Raw genomic sequence first — 24,517 nt, 5'->3', positions numbered from 1 at the left:
CCCCCTTCAGGGACTTCACTGTTCCAACTGATCCTTTCAAAGCCCAGACTTGATATCGCAACCAGGGTTGGTTTGCAGAGATCTCAGCCTCAGATGCTTGAAGCCTTCTAGCTCTCTATCTTTCTGTCCTTTATCTTGGAAAGGAGACTGAGTTTTATCACGTTGAAACCCCGGAGTGTGTGGAGTATCCGGGGTATTGGGTGGGTTGGGATAATCTGGGGTGTTGGGAGAATGGCCATCCCTTGTGACTGGGGTTCTGTCTCCTGTCTTCTCCACAGAAGGACCTCATTGCTGCATTTGATAGCGGAGACCAGAAGGTGTTCTTCGATCTGTGGGAGGAGCACGTTCCCAGTTCCATCCGTGATGGTGACCCCCTTGCCCAGAAGTTGGAATTCTATCTTCACATCCATTTTGCCATCTATCTTCTGAAACACTCCGTGGGGAGACCTGTAGGTTCCTCTTGTGACTTGCGTGGGTCTGAGTGCTGTATTCAAGGAGGATGTGCACTGTTTGTTTTGCAGTTGAGCATTAATTTAGTTTTTGTAGCCGTTTTATCGTATCGCTTCCAAGGAGTAGGTGTCTTGTGTCCTGTGAATGATTTTCTTTCTTTCTTTTTTTTTTTTAATGTTTATTTATTTTTGAGAAGGAGAGAGAGAGACAGAGTATGAGCGGGAGAGGGACAAAGAGAGAGGGAGACACAGAATCCGAAGCAGGTTCTAGGCTCTGAGCTGTCAGCACAGAGCCCGACGCGGGGCTCAAACTCATAAACTGTGAGATCATGACCTGAGCCAAAGTCTGACCGTTAACCGGCTGAGCCACCCAGGCACCCCTGTGAATGATTTTCTATCTGATTCCCAGCAGTTTATTTTCTAGTGTACATGAAGAGTTAATAATTTCTGTCTTACAAGCTGCACGGTTTTCCCCAATGCCTCAAATTTTTGAAAACTCAGCAAAATAAAGTTTCCTTATTTGGCAATTTGAAATATATACATGTATGTCTAAGAAAACAGCTACTGAGACCACATATTAGACTGTCATAAGAGAAGTTTAAGTTTAAGCCACGGAAAGACGCCAGTTGGCGAAGGTCCATTTGAGCACTGGCTGGATGGCCGTCTCAGGCTGTGCGCAGGTGTGCGGAGGGCAGGGCCCAAGTGTCTCCGAGTGTAGAATGTGTGACACAAGGGAGCAGGTCCATGCTGACATTTGACCGCGTGCATTTCTTTAGTGGCTTCTCCTTGTATTAGCTACTGCCCCAGCACCTGTGTTCACTCATTAAAATGTCAGGAGGGCCAGAGGAGGGGTGAGTGGTGGAGGGAGCGGCTCCACAGTACATCGTGGTAGCTTTAGAGTACATCAGGACAGTGCTCACAGGGGGTGAGATCATGGGAGATTTTCACTTTCTTTATACCTATTCCTGTTCTATAAAGAAAATCAATCAATGTTGCATCTTATTTTAAGCCCGGTGGCCAGAAGAGGGCTTCACAGTGGAGCTGCTACACTTGATCTTAGCCAAAAGGCCGAGAAGCGATTCACAGTGTAGACAGAATGAGATGCATTGATTGGAAACAGACACACACAGGGCACACATAACTGGGGCGGCCAGGTGGTCAGGGAAGGAGAGCACCCAGTTCCAGGCTGAGCGGCTCAAAGAGGCGCAGGAGGAAATCGAAGCCTGAGGGGGACTGAGTTGCCTTGGATCTCACAGAACCGGTGAAGCCCGCAGGATCAGTCCTTAGCTTCAAAAGGAAAGGAGGAATGCTGTGGAAGCTTCTGTTTCAAAAAACTGTAAAGGTCCACCTGTTCACCTTTAGACGTCTCACCTGAGGGAACCCCGGGGGATGCAGACAAATGTTTATGATTATCTGACGAGGGAAAACAGTGCAGATACCTAATAATGGGGGACTTGGTTAAGGAAGTTGTAATAGACCCACAAAGTGAGGTTTTGTCCTGCCAGTAGAAATGATGTCTAGAATTTTAAGGACATGAGAAAATAGCAATAATAAAGTAAAAGGGCTGCATATTGAACTAGATACCTAGTTCTCTTTAATCCCTGACAAAGTTTGATCAAGGAGTGAGATTGGGGGTGGTGTTAGAATGGCTGGAGAGAGCCCGCTTCCTGGGCCTCGTGGGGAGGATGCCACCAACGTGGCTGGAAGTGAAGGAGCCTCGGAGAAAGGGTGGGATGGACAGGGGACTGGACGTCCAGCAGGAGACCCCGGGCGAGCATCTTCCCTTCTTTGCAGGACAAAGAGGACCTGGATGAGAGGATTTCTTATTTCAAAACCTACCTGGAGACCAAAGGGGCGGCGTTGAGCCAGACCACAGAGTTTCTCCCTTTCTACGCTCTGCCTTTTGTTCCCAACCCCATGGTACACCCCTCGTTTAAAGAGCTCTTCCAGGTGAGTGACAGCCTCTGAATCTTGAATCAGATCCCAGGCCACATTGTGGTTTCATCTTGTATACGCTAGTGGTTTCTGAATGATGCTGTAAAAACACCCTAAAACTTGCTTGTTTTCAGATCATTTGACAAACTTTCCTTATGCCATAGAGTGTGATTTTTGGTTGTACTGAGACTTGTTAACCCAGCCTGACATAAATATTCTTAAGTGTACGCACTTCCTAAATCATTCTGTGCATCCTTTTTTTGGTATTGAAAGGACAAGTCTTCCAATTACATTGAAAAATAGTAGCGTGAAAAGAACTAGGTTATTTTACATAACTGCCGGCCATGTATGTTTTAATTTGTATTCAGAGTCTCACTTGCTTGGCGTATGTCCGATTACCTGGCTGTTACTATTATTTCCTTCAGACTACTTGCCTGTTGCTGTTTTAGTTGTTATATTTCACATTAGTTGACATTTCAGCATACTACTTACTATCAGTGTTTGTTTATCCATTGTAGTAATTTTTATTGACCTAATAAAATCAAGATGTCCCTTGAGAGGCTTATTAAAGTGTGTTTAAGAGACAGAAACAATAGTGATGCAGTTTGCTTTTCCTAAAGAAAGATCTCACAGTGTTTCCAAGAATCTCTTTGGAGAGTCCTCTGTGCCACTGAACAACAGATACACTTGTCTTTCCAAAGCCAGCATATCTCCGTTTCCTATCCTGTTATAATTTAGTCGCACGACTTCCATCACTCCTAAAAAGTAGCTGCTAAATTTAGAAGGCCAGGTAGCTGACTGATTCCATCAAAGCCGGCTCGTTGTAGAGTAGCCGAAGTTGAATTCTGTGTTTGTGTTTCTTTGTCTGTCCAAATTTAGTTTTACCCCCTTCCTCTCCCAGGAGGTTGAAGATATAAAATGGTTAGGAAGGTGATGGAACTTGAAAAGAAATGTTAGATTTTCTCAGAGTGAAGACTTCGGTTTATGAAAATGATGGCGCAGTAATGTGGCCCCAGCTTAGGTCCAGGCAGGGGTGCAGCTGGCAGTCAGGGACGGGTCCAGCTGAGGCTGCCGTGGGCACCTGGCCCGCTCTGGCCTGGCATTCTGAGGCAGAGTTCAGTATTCACGGGGAGTCATTTTATTCCATTGTTTTTACTTTTGTTACTCTCTACGTGTTCTTTCAATGGCCATCCTACATGCTTTAGTATGTTTCTGTAATAAAATCTAAAGCTAATATCTGCGTCCTCTTCCTGCAAGGACCTTGGGATGCATTAGCCTCATTCACCCCTTTCCCAGTTTACTTGCTCTTGTTGTCCAGTATTTGAGTTATATATTTTAACCCCACAGGTTACAGGTATTATATTTTATTCCATCTGCGTGTGTATAGATTTGCCCTTATATTTGCCAGCATTTGTTCCGTCTTGCATGAAGGACCTTCCATCAGAAATCATTTTCTCATCTGCCTTATGTACATTCCTTTAGAATCAACTGTACTTGAAGATCTCTTTCAGTTCTCGTTTGTCTGAAATGTCTTGGTCGCTTTCTCAGATGGGGTGCAGACTGGTAGGTTTACAACTGGTTTCCTTTATTACAGTGAAGGTATGATTGTCCCCTCTCCTCGCCCCATTGCTGCTGTTGGAAGTTGGCCATCAGTCTACTTGCTGCTCCTGTGTGGGCGATCTGTCTCGCTTCTCTGGCCGTTAAGATTGTGTAATTTCACTATGATGTGTCTGGGGATAGATTTCTATTTTTACCTGGGCTTTGTTGGGCTTCCTGGATGTGAAGTTTTGTGTCTTTCAACAACTCTGGAAAATCGTTTTCTCTTCATACATTGCCTCTTCCCCATTCTCTTTATAATCTTCTTCTGGGTATCTGATTAATCTACATTTAATCTACAGATCTGATGAAATCTGCATTAGACTTGCTCATTCTGTCTTCTGTGTCTATTTTTTCTTCATTAAAAAAATTGTGACAGAATACACATAAAATTTGTCATCTCTGCCATCGTGAAGTGTACAGTTCAGTAAGTGTCAAGTACGTTCACAATGTTGTGCCCTCCTTGTTCCTTAACATCTCATATGTCCCATCTTGTGATCTCTGTCTGGGCTGTATTCTGGGTGATTTATTCACACCTATTTTCTCGTTCCCAGATTTACCCATCAAACTGTGTCCAATCTGTTCTTTAATCTCTTCATTGAATTTGTAATTTCAATTATTTTTAGAGTCTTTTATTCTTTGCTCATATTTTCAAGTCTCTCTCATTTCTTTACCATATTAAACATTTGTTTTATATTCTTTATCTGTTAATTTTCATATCAGGAGCCTTTGTAGATTTGATCCTGCTGTGTTTTGTGTCTTCTGGTTCTCATTCATGGGTCTTATTTCTTTAAAAAAAAAATTTTTTTTTTAGGTTTATTTATTCTCAGAGAGAAAGAGAGCACGAGCAGGGGAGGGGCAGAGAGAGAGAATCCCAAGCAGGCCCTGCACTGTCAGCATGGAGCCCGATGTAGGACTTGATCTCAGGAACCATGAGATCATGACCCAAGCCAAAATCAAGAGTCGGGTGCTTAACCGACCAAACCACCCAGGTGCCCATCCTTGTTTAAAAAAAAAAAAAAAAAAATCAGTTATTTTGAGTTTTGATAATGACTTTATTTTATGTGGGACTTGTAGGGATTTTTTTTGAGGCCTGAGTGCAGTTTGATTCTTTCAGAGAAGATCTGTGTTTGCATCTCAGTCATCTAGGGCATTACCAACCCAGAATCATTTTAAATCAAATTCTTTGTTCAAGGCTTTGGGAACCACACAGACAGTGTCAGTTTAGGCTGCAATTTTTAATGGGACTGGTTTGGGTTATGAACTTTCACATGAAGTTTTTCCTCCCTTCTACCTAATGTCAAGGTCAAGACAGGTAGACTTCCCTGCTGTCCCCTTCTAGGCAGTGGATTGATTCATCCTTGAATTTTTCCTGATGGCATAGCCCTTTGGGATCCCAATTAAAAAAATTTTTTTAACATTTATTTATTTTTGAGAGACAGAGACAGAGCACAAGTGGGGGAGGAGCAGAGAAAGAGAGACACACACACAGAATCCGAAGCAGGCTCCAGGCTCTGAGCTGTCAGCACAGAGCCCAACGCAGGGCTTGAACTCACAAACTGTAAGATCATGAACTGCACTGAAGTTGGACGCTTAACCAGCTGAGCCATCCAGGTGCCCTGGGATCCCAATTTTATGCAAGGGTCTTCTTTTAGATTGTTTACTATGAGCATCTGGATCCTATTGTCTTCCGTCTTGTGACAGCTCTTAGAACTGAAGTTTAAGGTCTTCAAGACTCGGGGTTATCCTTAGAGTGAAAACTCATTTTTAGCCTCTGCCTTTCCTTTCATGCCACTTAGGGATGCATTTTATAAGATGGTTTATTTATCCAACTTTTTTAGTTGTTTTCATTGCTTTTTCAGGTTATCATTTCTGCTGAGCTGCCAGAAAAGGAAATTCCTTTGTAGCGATTGTAGTGAGCTCTTTTCAGCAAACTCAGTTTGTCAGTGAGCATCTCCGTGCAGAAATACTTGGGTATTCCTCTAATGATTACTTCCAGAAAAACTTTTGGGCGCTCGTATAGCAAGAGCCAAGTTAAGCTTAATTAGTGAAGACCGAAAGAAATGGAAGGAATTCTTGTGCGCCCTGCGAGGGGGGAGAAGGCAGCGGGTAAGCGGGTAAGCAGGGAGAGTCCAGCATTGAGCTCTGCCCCCTGCCCCCCAGGAATAGCCCCACTCTTACTCATTTCATTTATTAGGGTTCTGGGCAAGATTTTGAGTGATCAGAGGGCTTTGCTGTTGGGAAAAAACAAGTCAGACAATCATTCTAGTGTAAAGTCCACATTCTACAAGTGAAGAAACTATGACACGAAGAGGGTGAGTGGCTTTGTGCAGGCGGTACAGCAGAACCAGCCCCGTGCTCCCCTCGTCCCATGGGAGCTGGGGAGGCAGGTGCCCATTGGACTTGGGAAACGTCCTTGTTCCCAAACAGAAGAATAAGAGCAGTCAAGAAAAAAAAAAAAATAAGGGATTTATTGCCCAAAGAGGTTCTATCGCAATGTTATTTATCCCTGTCATTAGCAGAGCATCATAAGGTCAGTAGTTAAGTTGGAAATACAGATTTGTTGGTTATGCAAAATAGTAGTCAGCAACAGAGCAATTTAGCTGCAAGTCTGCATGTCCCAAAGGTTTTGTTTTGTTTTGTTTTGTTTTTTAAGATGTCTTGATTTATGTTGACCAACATAGCAGTCCTTTCCCGCGATTCTCTCCTGTGCGTTGAACACAGAAGCCTCGAGCTGCGGCACGCTCTGTCAGCTTCCCGCGGCTGCCGTGACAAAGGGCCACAGAGTGGGGGCTTCAATGGCAGAAGCTTCCTGTCACAGGTCAGGAGGCCAGAGGTCTGAAATCACAGGGTCGTGCTCCCTGTGAAGCCTCTAGGTGGGAGGCGCCTTCCTCGCCTCTTCTGGCTTCTAGTAGCTTCTAGTAGTTTCAGGTGTCCCTTGGCTCATGGCAGCATACTCCAGTCCCCAGTCTTCGCAGGCCCATCTTCTCTCTGTGTCTAAATTTCCTTCTTGTAAGGACACTGGTTATGTTGGATGAAGGACCACCCTAGTCCAGTACAACTCATCTTAGCTAATTACATCTACAGCAGCCCTGTCAGTGACCTCACATTCTGAGGAGGTTGGGACTTCAGCGTATCTTTTTAAGGGGATGCAATTCAACCCATAACACACATTATAAATAAAGAGATCGTGCCATGTCAGGGATTTACACAATCTTAATTTTTAATTTTTATTTATTTATTTTTAATGTTTATTTGTTTTTGAGAGAGAGAGAGACAGAGCATAACAGGGGAGGGACCGAGAGAGAGGGAGACACAGAACTCGAAGTGGGCTCCAGGCTCCGTGCTGTCAGCACAAAGCCTGATTCGAGGCTTGAACTCAAGAACTGTGATTATGACCTGAGCCGAAGTCGGATGCTCAACCTACTGAGCCACCCAGGTGCCCCTACACAATCTTTTTAAAATATAAGACAGTATTTTTTCAAAAAGCCAGATGATGCCCCGGATAGAATGGGTGGGGTGGGAGGTGCGGACAAGGACGATGAGCTGGGGGTGGGGCAGGACCTAAGAGGTAAGTAGATACGAAGTTTTAAAGATATTGCTTCTTTTTTTGTGGAGCTTCTTGGTTTGTGTGGTAGATATTCTTGCATAAAGGTTGTAAGGAAAATTGTCCTGAGAAAGAGAATTGCTTGTCACACTTTTACTACTTAAGTCCTTTCCTTCTCAGTGAGCATTATTTGAGACAGATAATTAAGGGACAAGTCAAACTAAAAGTATATCGTAATTCTTGACGTGATGCGGTATTTAAGGCAGATAACAGCTTCTGTCCTTTTTTTTCTTATCTAGATGAAATTTATGGAAATGAGTCTTTTTCTTTGGGAAACTTTTAGTAACTTAGTGATAACTGGGTGTGCCTGCCAGCGCCTTACACACTTAAACTCTACTGAATTCTTCTTGGCATTCAACCTCATAAGGTTATTTGTCATGCCTGTGTTTAAATCACATGAAATATTCAAATCATGTACAGGGTTCTTTTTTCCTTGTTTATGAAAGAACTCTGTTCTTTCTTCCTGCTGTGGGTATTTGAATCTTTTATAAAGAATTGGTCAGATGTCCTAAAACCTATTTTTCGCAGCATCACACAACAGCCAAGGCATCTGCTTTTGATTTCAGTAACTGTGTTGGATGGGGTTATTTAAACCAAAGGCCACACACAATTTGACAACGCTGTTGGCATTTAATGATGTAGTACTTTATTATTTTTCTTTGTGTGTGTGTTTTTTTTTTCTTCAGGATTCTTGGACTCCAGAATTAAAGTTGAAGTTGGAAAAGTTTCTGGCTTTAATTTTTAAAGCCAATAACACGCCAAAGCTTTTAACATTATACGTATCCTTTTGAAGCAGATGGAGACCCCCCCCCCACCCCCCACCCCCCACCCAGGGCCCTGGAGTAGCGCACTGGCTTAGGTTGCCTCATGAATAGGGATAATTGATACTGTTGCTTTCATATTTATGAGTTGTGTGAAGCATTAATGGGAGAGCGTGTCAAGGCACATAAAGGGAATTCCAGGTAGAGGGAACAGCACATGCAAAAGGACTGAGAGTATATTTAGGAAACGACACAGAATTCAGTATTGCTGGAACAGGAGAGAGAAAGACACTAGGCAGGGCCGGCACAGAGATTTGCGTGAGGTCTTGTAAGTAATGAGGAGCCTTTGAAGCATTTTAAGCAGGAGGATACCATGCTCATATTTACATTAAAAAAAAAAAAATCAATCCTTGTATTCCTGATTATAAAATTGACCATAATTTTTATAGAAAATTTGGAAAGCACAGAAATGCATTTGTATACATACATATACCCAGAAGTACGTAATGTTTAAGCATACATACCTGTCACGTGTGTATTCTTAAATGTTTTTATCAAACGAAGAAAGCATTTCCACATTTCATTAAATATCCTTCGAAAACAGGTTGTTTCCTCAAAAGTTTAAACACAGAGTTACTATATGACCCAGCAATTCCACTCCTAGCTGTGTACCCCGGGGAGCTGAAAACATGTCTACACGGCACCTTGTATACTAATGTTCACAGCAGCGTTGCTCAGAACAGCCAAGAAGTGAAGACAACCCAAGTGTCCATCAAGGGAGGAATGGATAAATAAGATGAATGGATAGTATTCAGGCTTGTAACAGAATGAAGTACTGACGCGCTGCAACGTGGGCAGACCTCGAAAACATTCTGCTGAATGAGAGAAGCCACACATGACAGGTTGCATGTTATATGATTCTATCTGTATGAAGGGTCCAGAAAGGGCAAAGCAATAGAGACAGCAGATGAGTGGTTGCCTGGGGCCAGGGAGGGTAGGTAAACTGGGGATGACTCCTAATGGGTACAGGGTTTCTTTTGGGGGGTGATGAGAATTTTCTAGAATTGATTGCGGTGATGGTCGCACAACTCTATGAATAGACTGAAAACCATTGAAATATATACTTGAAATGAGTGAGTTATACATGGATTATGTCAGTGAAGCTGTTACCAAAAAAATTAAGAAAACCCAAACCAAACAAATACTTTGCCCTCAGTCATGTGGCCGGGTGTGTGTGAGCTGAGATTTGAACTCGGGCAGTCTGGCTTCAGAATCTGTGATCTCAGCTACTATGCTCTGTGGCTGTCTTCCCAGTCTCAGTGTCCTTAGGGTAAAGCTTTAGAATGAAGGGGCAGAGTTGAAGGGTACGAGTTCAGTTTCCTTTTTAGTAGAATGTTCAGTAGCAGTGGGGAACGTCTTTTGAAGGGGGTCAGGAGGCCACTTAGGGGGCTACCGAATAGGGTAAGACTTGCATGCATGCAGCAGTAATTGAGCTGGAAAAAGGTGATTCAGTTGAGAGTGAGCCTCCAAGTACTGAGAAGTTAGTACCTGTCTCAGCTATATATATAGCAACATTAGGAAACGGCCTTTACTCTCCTGAGAATTGCTTTTCACCTTGCTAAGGCTTTCTCAGCTTGGCCACGCTACGTGAAATACCGTGAGTACTTTATCTTCATTGCCTGTTTTCCTCAACTTCTTTCTCATCCCAGAAGGAGAATGGACAGAGTAACAAAGGTAAATCATGTAGATTAACATTTTTTTAATATTAACATTTTTAATGTTTATTTTTAAGAGAAAGGCAGAGACAGCATGAGCTGGGCAGGGGCAGAGAGAGGGAGACACAGAATCCGAAGCAGGCTCCAGGCTCTGAGCTGTCAGCACAGAGCCCAACACAGGGCTCGAACTCACAGGCTGCAAGATCATGACCTGAGCCGAAGTCGGACGCTCAACCGACTGAGCCACCCAGGCGCCCCTAGATTAACATTTTTTAAAGAACAACTTGGCCAACTCAAGTTTTGAGCAGTAGGCTAGGGACAGAGATGGTGAGAATTTGTGCATTTGGCAAACATGGGCTTTAAAAGTCTACATTATTTTTTAATTTAAAAGATGAAAGTCTAAATATCTACGAAGTATTTTGTGATCAAGTTTGTGATTCCTTGAGGCCCACTTTGCAGGACGGCTGGCCTTAGCTACGTCTTGTGTATCAGGTGACTAAGACCCAGAGAGATGAAGAGAAGAAAACCCAAGCAATATCCCGAAGGAATGGGGCTGCAGCCCAGCCAGAGACACAGAGCAGCATGGGTGCCAGAAGTATCATTTTAGGAACTTCCACTTTTACCTTGAACTAGTCTAGTGGGGTCTTATTTACGTAGCAATGGAACACCCATCTTAGAAGCATTTCCATTTTTTTGCATTCAGTTTAGGAATTCCAGCCTTAAGGTTTTAGCATAAAAAGATGGTTTTCCATTATTAGTCTTTTTTTGTTTTTTTTTTTTTTTTTGCTAGAACCATCCCATTTTTCAGTAAGGCAAGAAAAATTCAGTTAATATGAAGTCAGTGGCCACAATTGTGGTGCTGTGCCTAAGTTTTGTCTTTGATCCTACGTTACAAAAAGTGCTTAAATTAACATTGGAAAGGGTGGATGATGATGTGTTTCATGCCTTTGTGAGTTTTGGTGGCATAGTCCTCAGTCCCCAGCAGGTGGAGTGTTACCACAGGAAACAGCACATTTGCCCTTCTCACAGCAGGGCAATGTTAGAGAGGATCTCAGAACTTCCTGTCTTTGTTTTTCCACGGTCTTTTTTAAAGTTTTGTAAAACAAAAAAAGCTGGGGGTGGGGTGGGGTGTAGGGTTAGTAAATTATTTATCTCTTTTTTTTCCAACACAAGGAAGGCGGGTTCAGCTTCAGATGAGGAAAGTCTGAGTGCTTCCTTTTGCCTTGTACAGCCTTGCATCTCCCCCACCCAGCAGTCCTGCTCAGGTGAATGGTCCTGCCAGCTGCCCCCCCCCCCCCGACTCCTCCCACCCCCTGTAGCTCAGAGGGACAAGCCCCACGATCCTTCACTGGGAAGCATCAGTCCGTGCCTGAGCACAGAAGAGCTGGGCCACAGATGTGGCCTCATGGGGTCAACATGGAATCCTCTAAGGGTCACCAGGCTGTGGCCTTGGAGCTCGCTGAGGCTGCTCTGTCCCCAGTAACGTTGTGCCCGAGTCTGAGTTCCAGCGGCTCTCTTCAGGTCCTCAGGCCTGCTCCCTGAAGAGTTAGTATGGTTCCCAGGCCAGTTTTCTCATGTTCAGAACAGTGGGTATTCTTTTTTTTTTTTTTTTTTTTAATGTTTATTTATTTTGAGAGAGGGAGCAGGGGAAGGGCCGAGAGAGAGAGAATCCCAAGCAGGGTCCACATGGAGCCCGACATTGGACTCGATCCCATGAGCTGTGAGGTCATGACCTGAGCTGAAACCGAGAGTCACTCAACCGACTGACCCACTCAGGCAGGTGCCCCAGAACAGTGGGAATTCTTAAATTGTGCCGGGCATTGGGTCCCGCCCTGCAACTCCTGGAAATGCACCCTTGCCCCCCCTATTTCTGTTTCTGTTGTGACCTAGCAAACCATCTCAGGCTTAGTGGCATAAAACAATAATGTCCCCTTATTATCAGCATCACCTTGCCTGGCCTGGAACCGTGTACTTAGGCATTTCTCCCTGGCTGTCTCGTGGGTTCAGGGGAGCCATCCCCAAGGCTTCCTCACCCATGTGCACCTGGTGGCCAGTGCTGAGGCGCCCTACTGGAACACCTCTGTGACCTGGGCTTTCTTGTGGCATGGTGGCTGGGTTCCCAGGATGAATGTCCCCAGAGAGAGCCCGTGGAAGCTGTGTCACCTTTTCTAAACCAGCCTCTCAAGGAACTCTGTGTCATTTCTGCTGCAGTCTCTTCATCAGAAGCAAATTCCTAAAGCCAACTCACATTCAAAGGAAGGAGAATGACGTTCCACCTCTTGATGGGAAGGAGTGTCAAAGATGTGGCCATCATATTTTAAAACCACTACCCCACCGGCATCCTTTGAGTTTCAGAAAATTGCCCTAGTTCTCCAGTAATCCTCGTTCAGACTCGGTCTTTGGACCCCTAGGCACTGGCGGAGGGAAAGTGGTGGGAAACCTCCCTCATTCCTGAGTCTCAGCCAGCCCTTGTCACCCCAACATACCCCGCAGCTTTTGAGGACAACTTTCTGCCAGGAACCAGTCCTGTCTCTCAGAAGTGGCCCAGTTTTATGGATAAAATAAACCTGGGAGGGAGGGGGAGTGTAAAGGGAAGAGCCTGTGTTTTTCTACAGATCTTCCCTTCGGATTTCAGCAAGGAGACCAGGGTGTGTGAGCCCTCTTTAGGTTTGATTTTAATTGAGTTTTCTGAGGCTAGCCAAGCAGAATGTCGGTGGAATTGAGCCTGGCAGGCGCAGCGTGTGTCCGTGGCTGAATAAGCCCCATGATGCAGTATTGCCATGGAGATCAGAGGTGAGCTCCACAGGGCACTGGTACCAGGGGCTCAGGCCCAGGCCCCATGTCGTGACAGCCCCTTGTCACCAGTTTGTCCCCTCCTCCCACAGTTACTGCTGCAGTGACCACAAGGCGCAGACATGCTCCCCGTTTATTTGAATTCTAGACTTAGGTGTTGTTTTTTACATTGAATGTTTGGGTAATATCATTATTCTGCGTATCTTGAGAGGAAGGTTTCATGAGTAAGATTTCCACAAGCTTTTGAAGAAGGCAAGAAGAGTGCTTGGAGTAGAAAATTCTCTCAAAAGGAATTACATTTTAAAATGGTACTTAGAGTAAAAACTCAGGTTGGAAATACAGCATATTGTCTTACTATTCTACCTAGCCATCCAAAAAACGTACAGAGGGGTGCCTGGGTGGCTCAGTCAGTTCAGCATCTGACTCCTGGTTTCAGCTCAGGTCGTGATCACCAGGTCCATGGGTTTGAGTCCCTCGGTGGGCTCTATGCTGATGACACAGAGCCTGCTTGGGATTCTCTTTCCCTCTCTCTCTGCCCGTCCCCTGCTCGTATGCGCTCTCTCTCAATAAATAAATAAATAAATAAATAAATAAATAAATAATAAAATAATAAAAAGGTATAGAAATGGTATCTTTTAGCATTTCTGCCATCCATTGATCCGACCTCTTCAGAAAATGAGCAACTGACTGTTTTTCTAGAGTTTAGAGCCCTAAATGGTATTTTTAAAATGATGATCTATATTCATACATCTACATCATAATTTTCTTTATTCGGTACTCGTGGATTAGCAAAATAGCAAAGCTGATTTATATCTGAATACAAAGAAGAAAGAGTATGTCATATTATAAAGTTAGAGTGATTGATTTCAGAGTTTTAGATGTCAGAAAAATAGTTCCATGTATTTAAAATATATCATTTTGTCTTGAGCAACAAAGGGGTCTCTAAAGTTAAATCTCATCCACTCTTTAAAAAAAAAAAAAGGCAACGTATTTAAAGTAGAAGTGTTGAGAGACAACTTGATGGCTTGGCCATGGAGGGAGAACTCTATCACTTTTGTTGGTGTTTCATTGGATGCTGGAATTACCGGAAAACTTTCTGTGACCTTAACTGACATTCTTTTAATTGTATATATCTCTTTGTTTAAAACTAGGGAAGTACTTCTTTGGACTTTTGTACAAATTATGTAAGTAGTTGTGAAATATGAAATAACTCAGTTTCATTAATATAAGCTGGGATTTCTAGTAACACCTCTCCACTCAAAGTTGAGCTCTTGCACGGCAAGGGATCTTGGCTTAGTGGTCCTTGTCTCATGAAACTTTTGAGAAGGAAAAAAGAGTGAAAGTTCTTTTTACTCTCAGAAATAAAGTTGAGATCTTGGAGCTGGAGCCGAATCGCTTAACAGTAATGGCCAGGTCCTGTTTGGAGCCAGTTAAGGTGTCCTCTGGGTGACATCTCTGTACCACAGGCTGTTCTGTCCAATGGTGTATTTGAACTGGTCACAGATATTTCAGCCCAACTGCCCACTTCTCTCCTTTCGGTGGCTGCTGGCAGTTAGGTATTTTTCCTCAGGTGTGCCATACTTTGACACTGTCATAAATTCCAATTCTGAGTTCCTAAGGCAAAAGTGCCACAAGTAGTCCCTTACGTTTAGTTAATTGCACAGTGACTTTCTGAGGAGAATTCCTTTGTGCAGTCCTCTTTCGAGGGGACAACTTTGGACACTTTTTTTCTTTCTTTCTCTTTCTTTCTTTTTTCTCTTTCTTTCTTTCTTTCTTTCTTTCTTTCTTTCTTTCTTTCTTTCTTTCAAGAGCACAGCAGCGGGGAGTGGGAGGAGGCAGAAGGGGGAGAGACAGAATTTTAAGCAGGCTCCGTGTGCTTAGTGCCGAGCCTGACGTGGGGCTCGATCCCACGACCCTGGGATCACAACCCAAGCCAAAATCAGGAGTTGGATGCCCAGCTGACTGCACCACCCAGGTGCCCCAATTTGGGGACTTTTATATTGATGATTTGTGAGGTTATTTGCCCCGGTTAATGGGTTTTGGTACTTCATCATCTGCTACTTGGTACATGTTAAGAAAGATTGCACAGGTACTCTAATAGTCATTGCCATGAAGTAGAATTATGACTGTCCTGTAGAATTTTTATAGTTGGATGTTCCGGTTTATGTAATTTGGAATTTTGTACGTATGAAAAAGCCTTAATACTATTTAGCATAGGAAGATGGTAGTGACTCCTTCCTTCTCCCTAATAATATTTAAGAAAAAACTTGACAAATGATTTCCATAGATGTTTTCCAAAGTTTCAAGTGCTAGATGTAAATTCATGCCAGATGACTTTCTTTTTTTTTTTTTTTTTGAGAGAGCAGACGGGGTGGGGGGGCCATGATTGAGTAAGGGGCAGAGTGAGAAGGAGACAGAGAATCCCACAGAGGCTCCGTACTGTCAGCACGGAGTGCCCCCCGAAGTGGGGTTCGAGCTCACCCAGTGCGGGGCTTGAACTCATGAACCATGAGATCATGACCTGAGCCAAAGTCAGATGCTTAACCAACTGAGCCATCTAGGCACCCCATGGCCTGAGAACTTTTTAAAGTTATCTTTTAATACTGAGATTTGAAGGATGCTAAATAATAATAGTAATATTAGTTCATTATTATGTGATATTTGAGGTTTTAATAGTTAAAATATTTGATTTCTACACATAATTGTAATTGAGATACAGTTCACGCGTGATCCTCATAGCTATTTAGAACACAAATTAAGAGGAATAGCTCATTTAGGACAGCGGGGCTCAAACTTGTGATATGCATCCGAGCCATTTGGAGAGTTTGTGGACAATATAGTTTCTCAGTCCCCACCCCGTATCCATAAAATCAGTCTCTGAAGGTGAGGCTTGATTATCTTTACTTTGGGATGATTCTGACATGTTTCAAATTTTGTGTACTGCGGCCTTAAGGTTTAACCCCTGGTTTTTTCAAGTTGTCTACTTGTATGGAAATATATTTAGGAAATCTTTGACCCCTTTCCATAATAGCTATTACTTATTGATTGCCTCTTGTGGGCCAGAATTGTGCTAGGCACTTTGAGTATATCTGTTCGTTTAATTCTCATACTAACTTGTTTTTTGTATGTGTGCTTTTTTTTTTTTTTAAGTTGAAGTATAGTTGAAATACAGTGTTGTATTAGTTTCAGGTATACAATATAGTGATTCGACAGTTCTGTACATTACTCAGTGCTCGTCAGGATAAGTGTAGTCCCCATCTGTCACCATACAATGTTATTACAGTATTATTGATTGTTTCCCCTATGCTGTACAATCCTCACAATAACTCTTCAGGGTCATTATCATCATCCCCGTTTTATAGGTTAAGAAATGAGATCAGAGAAGTTAGGCGTCTTGCCCAAGATTATCCAGCAGAAAGTGGTGGAGTAGCCGCTTGAGCCCAGGTCTTTAGGGTTTTCAGATCGCTCAGTGCATGGATGAAATGTGTTCTAAAATGATGACAGTGCCCAATTAGGACAAGAGTAGTTAACTTGGGTTTGGCGGCATCGTCATTTCCTTCCATCCAAACTTAGCCTTCTGGGAGGGGGAAAAGGAAGATGGGCCAAAGGAGTGCTGACACTGGATAAGATTCGCTATTCCAGCTGTGTCCAGGGTGGCTTGGCCACCAAGTGCTGTCCCTGGTGCAGAGTCCCAGAAGAGAACCCTGGAACCTTCCAAGGCTGCCTGCTCTAGGGCCCAGTGGGGTGGTTTGTGCTTTATCAAGCTGGCAGACCGAGCACCTTGAATCTTGCCTAATTTTGGATTCTAGCTTCCTCAGCATTAGGCAAGTAGCCTAACCTTTACCGAAAATGAAGAGCTGGCCTGCAGATACGAATTACCTCCAGACAACCTCACGGGGCAAACACAGAGGAAAAGCTGTAGGTTTGCTTCACCCAGTGTGTGAGCTGGAAGAAATACTGAGTTTGTGTCTTTTACACAGAGAGAGCAACTACAAGAAATTGCACGGGGCTCAGTCAAGGAAATAGATTGTGTGAGGAAAACCAGTGACGATTCAGTTGAACTGCCAGAGACCAGAAATTGAAAATCAGTGGTCACAAAGCACTTCGTAATTAAATGTGTCAGGAAATAGTAGTGAAGTGTTTTGTTTTGTTTTTTAATATTTATTTATTTTTGAAGGAGAGAGAGACAGAGAGTGAGCAGGAGAGGGGCAGAGAGAGAGGGAGACACAGAATCCTAAGCAGGCTCCAGGCTCTGAGCTGCCAGCACAGAGCCCGATGTGGGGCTCGAACTCACAGCCGTGAGATCATGACCTGGGTCGAAGTCAGATACCCAACTGATGGAGCCACCCAAGTGCCCCAGAAGTAGAGTGTTAAACACGAATAATATCAAGTTCGTTGTGACTGCAGAAATTCTGAAAGCAGGCACAATACTGCCTTGAGAAGAGTATATTTTTTATTTTGTGGGGTTTTTTTTGTTTTGTTTTTACTGTTGTTTTGTTTTGTTTTGCTTTAATGTAAATCGTCTTCCTAGAAATGTCGCAGCAGCTCCACCAGCAGCTGATAGAAGCCGAGCGTAGGTCAATGACGTACCTGAAGCGGTACAATAAGATCCAGGCAGACTACCACAATCTCATCGGGGTCACGGCAGAGCTGGTGGATTCCCTGGAGGCCACGGTCAGTGGCAAGATGGTAAGGAAGATCCGCACCTGCTTGCGTGTCTGTTTGCAGCTAAAGCAGTGTTGAGGGCCTGGGCTGTGCTAATGGGATTCCTGGCCTCTCCCGGCCAGTGACACCTGCCCCCATGCTTCACAAAGCCAGACGTACAAAGGAGACCACGCCAACGTTCCATGCCCATGATTGTGCTGCCCACAGTATTTTGTCCATCTTTCCTGACATCTTTATTTCTCTACCTTACTCTTCACGTTGGCAAACGGCAAATTGTCTGGCAACAGAAAAAAATAATATGGAGTGGCATAAAAACGAGGGGGAAATATACTGCTGCTATAAAAGGAAGTTACGGGTTTTCACATGTTGATTTTATATCTAGCCACCTTTCTGACCTCTATTAATCTGCTAGATTCTGTTGATTGATACCTCTGTATTCTAGACTGGCAGTCATATCATCTTCAGATACTGATTGTTTTGTTTTATATTATGTTTTCATTATTTGTAATGACTTTTTTTCCTTCGCATAGTGGCATTGTTGACTACGGGACATTATCGAATAGTGGGCCTCCTTGTCTTATTCCTGACTTTAATAGGAATGACTCTAGTGTTTCACTTACTAAAAAATTAGAAGTATAATAAAATCCCTTTGTAGAAATGTACATTTTCTTTAAAAGTGGAATAATTGGCACATGCAATTTTAAGAAATAATGCAGAGAGGCTTGGCACGCTTTGCCCAGTTTCCCCCAAGAGTAGCATTTTGCATAACTAGGTTGCAGTACCACAACCGGAACATTGACATTGATCCAGTCTATTGATCTTATTCTGATTTCTCCAGTTTTGTGCTCTTGTGTGTATGTTAGGTTCTGTATAATTTTATTGCCGGTGTAAGGTCGTGTATTAAAAGGACACCTGGCTGGCTCAGTTGGTAGAGCATGTGACTCTTGATCTCAGGGTCATGAGTTCAAGCCCCAGGTTCAGTGTAGACATTACTTAAAAAATAAAATAAAAATTTTTTAGTGACTTAGAAATAGGACTATAAAATAATATGTATTATAGAAAATTTTAAAAATAGAGAACTGTGCAAAAATACGATTAAAATTACCTGCAATCGTGTCACTTAGTAACAACACTTGTTAACATTCCACATTTGTCGCGGTGCTTGGCTGCACTAGACGGACTCTGGTTCAGGCAAAGTTTTCTATTTTCCTTAATACCGCATCGTGCATTCTTGAAGACATGAGGTGTTCGACAAGCCTCACCGTTAGCGGCTCAAGTCCATCGTGAAGCAGTGCTGCGCTTCGTATTAATGTCCAGGTTGGACATCGAGGTTGTCTCCAGCTTTTCACTTTCACAAATTATAAATATAGTGGGAGGAGATGAGCCTCTGTTACGTTTTAAATTTTTAAATTTTATTTATTTTTAAGATTTCATTTTAAGTAATCTCTACACCCAACATGGGCTGAAACTCACAACTCCAGGATCAAGAGTCGTATGCTCCACTGACTGAGCCAGCCAGGTGCCCCTGTTATATTTTTTTAAAGTTGATTTTCGAGGTTGAAATCTGTGCTAAGGTGCTCCAGGAAGGTTTTGCTGGTCTGGTTCCACTGGGAGTCCTTATCTTTATATCCTTGCCGGTCCTGTCTTTGTGTATTAAAAGGACACCTGTATTTGTTGCAACATTTGTATTTGTATTGGTAAATTTGATCCTTGAGAAGTAGTGTCTCAGGATTGAAATGTACCTCACATTGTTTCCACATGACAGTGAACGTTTTTTATATGCTTCTCATTCATTGAATGCAGATTTATTGCAAGCTTACTATGTGCCAGGCCTTCCCCGTTCTAGGCCTGTGGGATACGTCAGACAACAAAACAAAGATCCCTGACCTCAGGGAGCATACGTTCCAGTAGGGGCGAGAATAATAAATAGTAAATATAAGCAATAGATAATAAATGACATCGTCGTGTGTTAGAAAATGACAAGCGTTGTGAGGAAAGAAAGGAACAGGGTGGAGGGGATCAGAGTACGTGTGTCTATGGACAGGGGACAATTTTAACTAGGCAGGCAGGGGGAGCTTCACTGGAAGAGGTAAGGGAATTCGTTTCGCAGCCCTCTGGGATTCCCCCAGAATTCTAGGCCAAAGGAAGAGGATGCAAAGGACCAAAAGCAGAAGTGTGCCTCTCGTGTGCCTCTCCCAGTGAAGGACAGGGAGCGGCACCCAGCAGGTCAGGGCCCCGAGGGCCATCGTTAGGATGTGGCTCTACTATGAGTAAACTGGGGAGCGGAAAAGGGGGGTGGCGTGGTCTGGCATGCTGTGGAACGATTACCTGCCTTTGTTTTACAACAGTCCTCGGAGGCCTGGAGGAACCAGGGAGACCGGCAGGAGGCGCTTGCGGTCACGAGGGGAGACCTGGTGGTGGTGGTGGTGATGGCAGCCAGAGCCAGAGAGGTGCCCCTCTGGGTGTGTTATGAGATAGAGCCGATAGTGTTTTGTGCTGGATTGGACCTGGGCGGGGGTTTGGGGGTCAAGCATGACTCCAGCTTTTCGGCCTAAGCTGTGGGAGGGCAGTGGTGCCTCCGGCCGCGATGGGGAAGGCCTGGGGTAGAGCAGGTTTGGGGGAAATCAGGACTACAGATGTGGGCATCCCTGTTAAGACACAGGCCATTCAGAATTCATCTTTGGTAAATGTTTTCCTTAGTTTGCTTTTTGGTTTTTAAATTAGTGTTTCTTAAGTTAGTAAAATTGACACGTTTATATCGTCAAATCATTTTATCAGTTTTTCCCTTCGTTCATCCTGCCTTTTCAAAGTGTTAATAAAGGAGCTTTTCCCACTAAAGGAGCTGGAATATTCACATTAATTTTTTTCTGTTGGTCGTCTTGTTTTGTTTTGTTTTAATTTTACTTTTAAATCTTTAATCCACAAGGAATTTATTTTGATAGATGATTTAAGAAAGAAATTTATCGGGGCGCCTGGGTGGCGCAGTCGGTTAAGCGTCCGACTTCAGCCAGGTCACGATCTCGCGGTCCGGGAGTTCGAGCCCCGCGTCGGGCTCTGGGCTGATGGCTCGGAGCCTGGAGCCTGTTTCCGATTCTGTGTCTCCCTCTCTCTCTGCCCCTCCCCCGTTCATGCTCTGTCTCTCTCTGTCCCAAAAATAAATAAAAAACGTTGAAAAGAAAAAAAAAAAAAAAAAAAGAAAGAAATTTATCCCCCCCACCAGAAAAAAAGATAACCGTTTGAGCCAGAACTATTTACTTCTTTCCTCACTAATTTGAAAGGCTACCTTTATCATGTAGTGGGATTTTAATTTTTTCCATCGATCTGGCTACTCTTAAGCTACTAATGCATTGTGTTTTTTACTATAGTAGCTTTTTAATGTGTTTTAGTATCCTGCGCTGAAAACCTCTCTGTTCGTGTGAAATCGTAGCCCGCACACTGCTGAAAGTTGCCTGGTACGGCCATTAGCTGGGGTGGTGGCCACATGCTGAAAGAGGATGCAGAGAGGATGGGCCAGTAAAGATCACGGGGAGGTTTGTAGATCATGCTTAGGAGCCCTTGATTTGTCCTGTAGTTAGTGAGGGGCTTTTGAAATATATACCTTAAAAAATGGACTTTTTAAATTAACTGGGTTTTTTTTTTTCAGTTTTAATAATAGCATGTGTTGACATTAATACAGAAAAGTATCAGAAAGAAAACAAACATGGCTTCTATAACCTCTGTTGACAAAGACATGCCCGTGATTAGGAGGTTCAAACAATACAGAAATAAATAAAAAGAAAAGTATTTGCCTTCCTTTGCCTTCTCTCCTATTAAAACATAGCTACCAGAATCCTGGTGTGCCTCTTACAGCCAGAGTCGATGTGACATCAGGGGTGGCATGGTGACCAGAGATGGGCACGTGAGCTCCTGCTGGAGTGCTCGAGAGGCCCGCAGGCCACCAGGCAGGGAGAGATGGGGCGGGGCGGCAGGGGCGGGGACTAGACTTGTAACTGGCTTGTTTTTGTTTGTTTGTTTGTTTGTTTTTAATGTTTATTTATTTTTGAGAGAGAGAAAGAGAGAGAGACAGAACGTGAGCAGGGGAGGGGCAGAGAGGGAGGGAGACACAGAATCGGAAGCAGGAAGCAGGCTCCAGGCTCCCAGCTGTCAGCACAGAGCCTGACGCGGGTCTCGAACCCGTGAACCGCAAGATCATGACCTGAGTGGAAGTCAGATGCATAACCAACTGAGCCGCCCAGGCCCCCCTATAACTGGCTTGTTTTTAATGTAAAAAAAACACACGTTTGTGGTAACAAATTGGAACAAGTCAGAGTAGTCTATAGTAAGGAGCAAAAGCCCCCTCCCACACGGTTTCTTAGTGTCACTTCTTTATTGGTATTCAAGATTAACATTTGCTTGCGTCTTATTTTAGAACATTTCTAGGCATAGGCGTGTGTGTGTGCATGTCTGCATGCGGCCTACGTATACTTGGGATCGTATGACCCATTATTCTTCTGAAACTCGCATTTTACTTTCGGTATATCTTGGAGATCTTTCCACATGGCCACATAGCCCTCATTCCTTTCTGGGCTTGTACATTATGCCATTGAAAGAGCGAATTATAATCCGTCAGCTCTCTGATGGTGAACGTTTAGATTTTGTTTGCTATAACAAAAAAATGTGCCAATGAACATTCTTCTATATACTGTATACCTTTGAAAACAGGTAAGGTAAGATCCTAAGTGTGGAATAGTTAGGTCAAAGGTTATGGGCATTAACATTTTGATAAATGTTGCCAAATGATTTCTCCTGAGACTTCAGCGACGTCTACCCAAATCCCTGGGGTTTATCTGTATCTGTGTTTATTTCTCCACACACTTGCCAACACTAGACACGATTATACTTTGAACTCTTTCCCAGTTTGGGAAGTAAAACTTGGTGTTCTGAATGTTTCAATTTACATTTCTTTAATTATGCATGAGGCTGAATATATTTTCATATATTTGTTGGCCCTTTATACTTAGTCTGCTGTCTATTTGTGTCCTTTCCTCATTCACCTGTTTTAAGCAAGAAAGTGACATAGTCAAATGTGCTTGTTAAAGAATTGGTTCTGGTAGCAGTTCCAGAAGTCAAAAGAGAAAACAGTTTCAGGAGTAAAGGGTTTATGCAAAGTCTCGGAAGCCACCGAATACTTTAGAAGACTACAACTGAAAAGTGCCCAATGATTTTGACATAATAGAAGGTCAGTGGTGATGGCCTTTGCCACGTAAGTTTCCACAGAACGATGCGTCTAGAAGCCTAATTGCAGCGTTTTGGGAGGGCCAGGGGAAGTGAGACAGGAAATGTGGGCTGTTCTCTCGAGCACCTTGGCTGTGAAGGAAGAATACTGGGAGGGTGGTTGATAGGTGGAGACCTAGGGTGGAGGAAGGGGAAGGTACTTTTTAAATATGAAATGTATTTGGATGTGTTTTTAGGTTGTCGATAATGAAAAGTAAAAGGAAAGGTTAAAAATACAGGATGAAAAAGGAACCTTTACTTTTCGATACTGTGGACATTCAGAGGAAACGGACGTGGGCTGATGGGGGATGTGCCCCCTGGAGATGGGGTGCTGCTTTGTCTGAGTCGCTTCGCACAGAGCTGAGTGCCAAGGGATGAGCAGAGACATCTGCCATGGATGGACAGGGCCTTTGATGTGTCTGAAGCAGACCAGAAGTTTCCAGTGGGTAGACGGAGTCCCCCAAGGAGAGGAGAGGATGCGGTCCACGTTCCCGGTGCTTTCTAACCCATGAATGGGTGGAGGGGGCCTCACGTGGGGACAGCTGAGTAAGGGTGGGGTAGCGGCCAGTCACGTGACCATGTGGGGGGGCCACCACTCGGCATCAGGAGGCTGAGGAAAGGGAGGTTTCCCTCCCACTGTCAGGCATAGAAAAAACCCTGGAAGAGAGCAAAGCGGTTAATAGTTACCTCCAGGGATTGGTTTGTAGGGAAGGATGGGACTGGGGAGAGGTTGGGACACTTGCGCATTTGGAAGGTGCATTCTTTTTATAAAAAGAAAAGATGTAAAATGAAAAAGAACAGATCCTGAGATTACTACCTGAGAGGCTGTAAGCCAGTCCTGAGTCACAGTAGCTAATGAGCCGGTGAGAGAAGCAGCCAGAAAGGCCAGAATAGAGTGGCATTGACGGGACGGCAGCAGACTCCCGCCCACAGGCACTCGATACAAGTGCCTCCGTCATTCATTCAGTAAGCACGTACCCAGCCACCTGGCATGTGTCAGGCATACGTGTCATCTCGTTCACCCTGTCACCATGACCCACAGAGGCAGACATAGTTCATTTCACTCGACAGGTCACAAGGCAAGGGGCGGAGCTGCTGGTTTTCCCAAGTCCGGGACTTGAGCCCAGATCTTTAGATTTGAAGGCTAGCATTCTTTCTACCACACTGTTGGCCCCCTGATTGACTTGATTGCTTGAATTCATACACGCCCGCACAAACGGTTTAAAGTCCGTTCCTTTTGCGTGACAGTGGGAGTACATCTACTGGAATTAGGTAATTTACATTATGACAGGCCGTGATCATACCTGTAGCACGTTAGCAGTTTTTTTCTGTCAGGCTCAGGGCTTTAGTGCCCAAGAACCCCTGGGTTAACGCAAAATTCCATCTCTGTACCTTCCAGAAAGCCCAGCAAGGGACAGCTCTGATCACTGCTGGGGCCCCTGCTGTCCCTGGGGGAGGGGGGAGTTTGTGCCTCTCACCAGCCGCCCTCCTGACTTCTTTGCAGATCACGCCGGAGTACCTGCAGAGCGTATGCGTCCGCCTCTTCAGTAACCAGATGCGACAGAGCCTGGCCCACAGCGTGGACTTCACGCGGCCTGGGACGGTAAGGCTCTGTGCCCCGGGTCTGCGCCCCGAATTTAAAACTAGCCTAGGCGCGCCTGGCTGGCTCAGTCGTTGGGCATCCAACTTCAGCTCAGATCATGATCTAATAGACTTTAGCCTGACAAAAACAACAACAAAAAA

The 24,517-nt window shown here is 44.1% G+C and overlaps 1 protein-coding gene across 7 annotated transcripts in view; it reads left to right on the top strand.

Annotated features, from left to right (window-relative positions):
• Nucleotides 1-24,517, top strand: part of ARMC9 (armadillo repeat containing 9) — a 151,247-nt gene that overhangs the window by 14,435 nt on the left and 112,295 nt on the right. For 6 of the 7 annotated variants that reach the window (XR_007154871.1, XM_047871591.1, XM_047871592.1 and 3 more), the window contains 6 exons: nucleotides 279-449; nucleotides 2,244-2,399; nucleotides 8,274-8,366; nucleotides 10,058-10,082; nucleotides 17,388-17,545; nucleotides 24,279-24,377. Coding sequence is in view for 6 of the 7 variants with exons in the window: in XM_047871591.1 (XP_047727547.1) it covers nucleotides 279-449; nucleotides 2,244-2,399; nucleotides 8,274-8,366; nucleotides 10,058-10,082; nucleotides 17,388-17,545; nucleotides 24,279-24,377 (702 nt within the window). In the remaining variant the exon portion in view is untranslated. The remainder of the gene's footprint in view (nucleotides 1-278; nucleotides 450-2,243; nucleotides 2,400-8,273; nucleotides 8,367-10,057; nucleotides 10,083-17,387; nucleotides 17,546-24,278; nucleotides 24,378-24,517) is intronic. The other variant, XM_047871597.1, reaches the window with a different exon arrangement.

This window comes from Prionailurus viverrinus, chromosome C1 (assembly GCF_022837055.1).
Source record: "Prionailurus viverrinus isolate Anna chromosome C1, UM_Priviv_1.0, whole genome shotgun sequence".
In the NCBI taxonomy this organism is placed as follows: Eukaryota; Metazoa; Chordata; class Mammalia; order Carnivora; family Felidae; genus Prionailurus; species Prionailurus viverrinus.
This window is presented reverse-complemented; position numbering and strand designations above follow the sequence as displayed.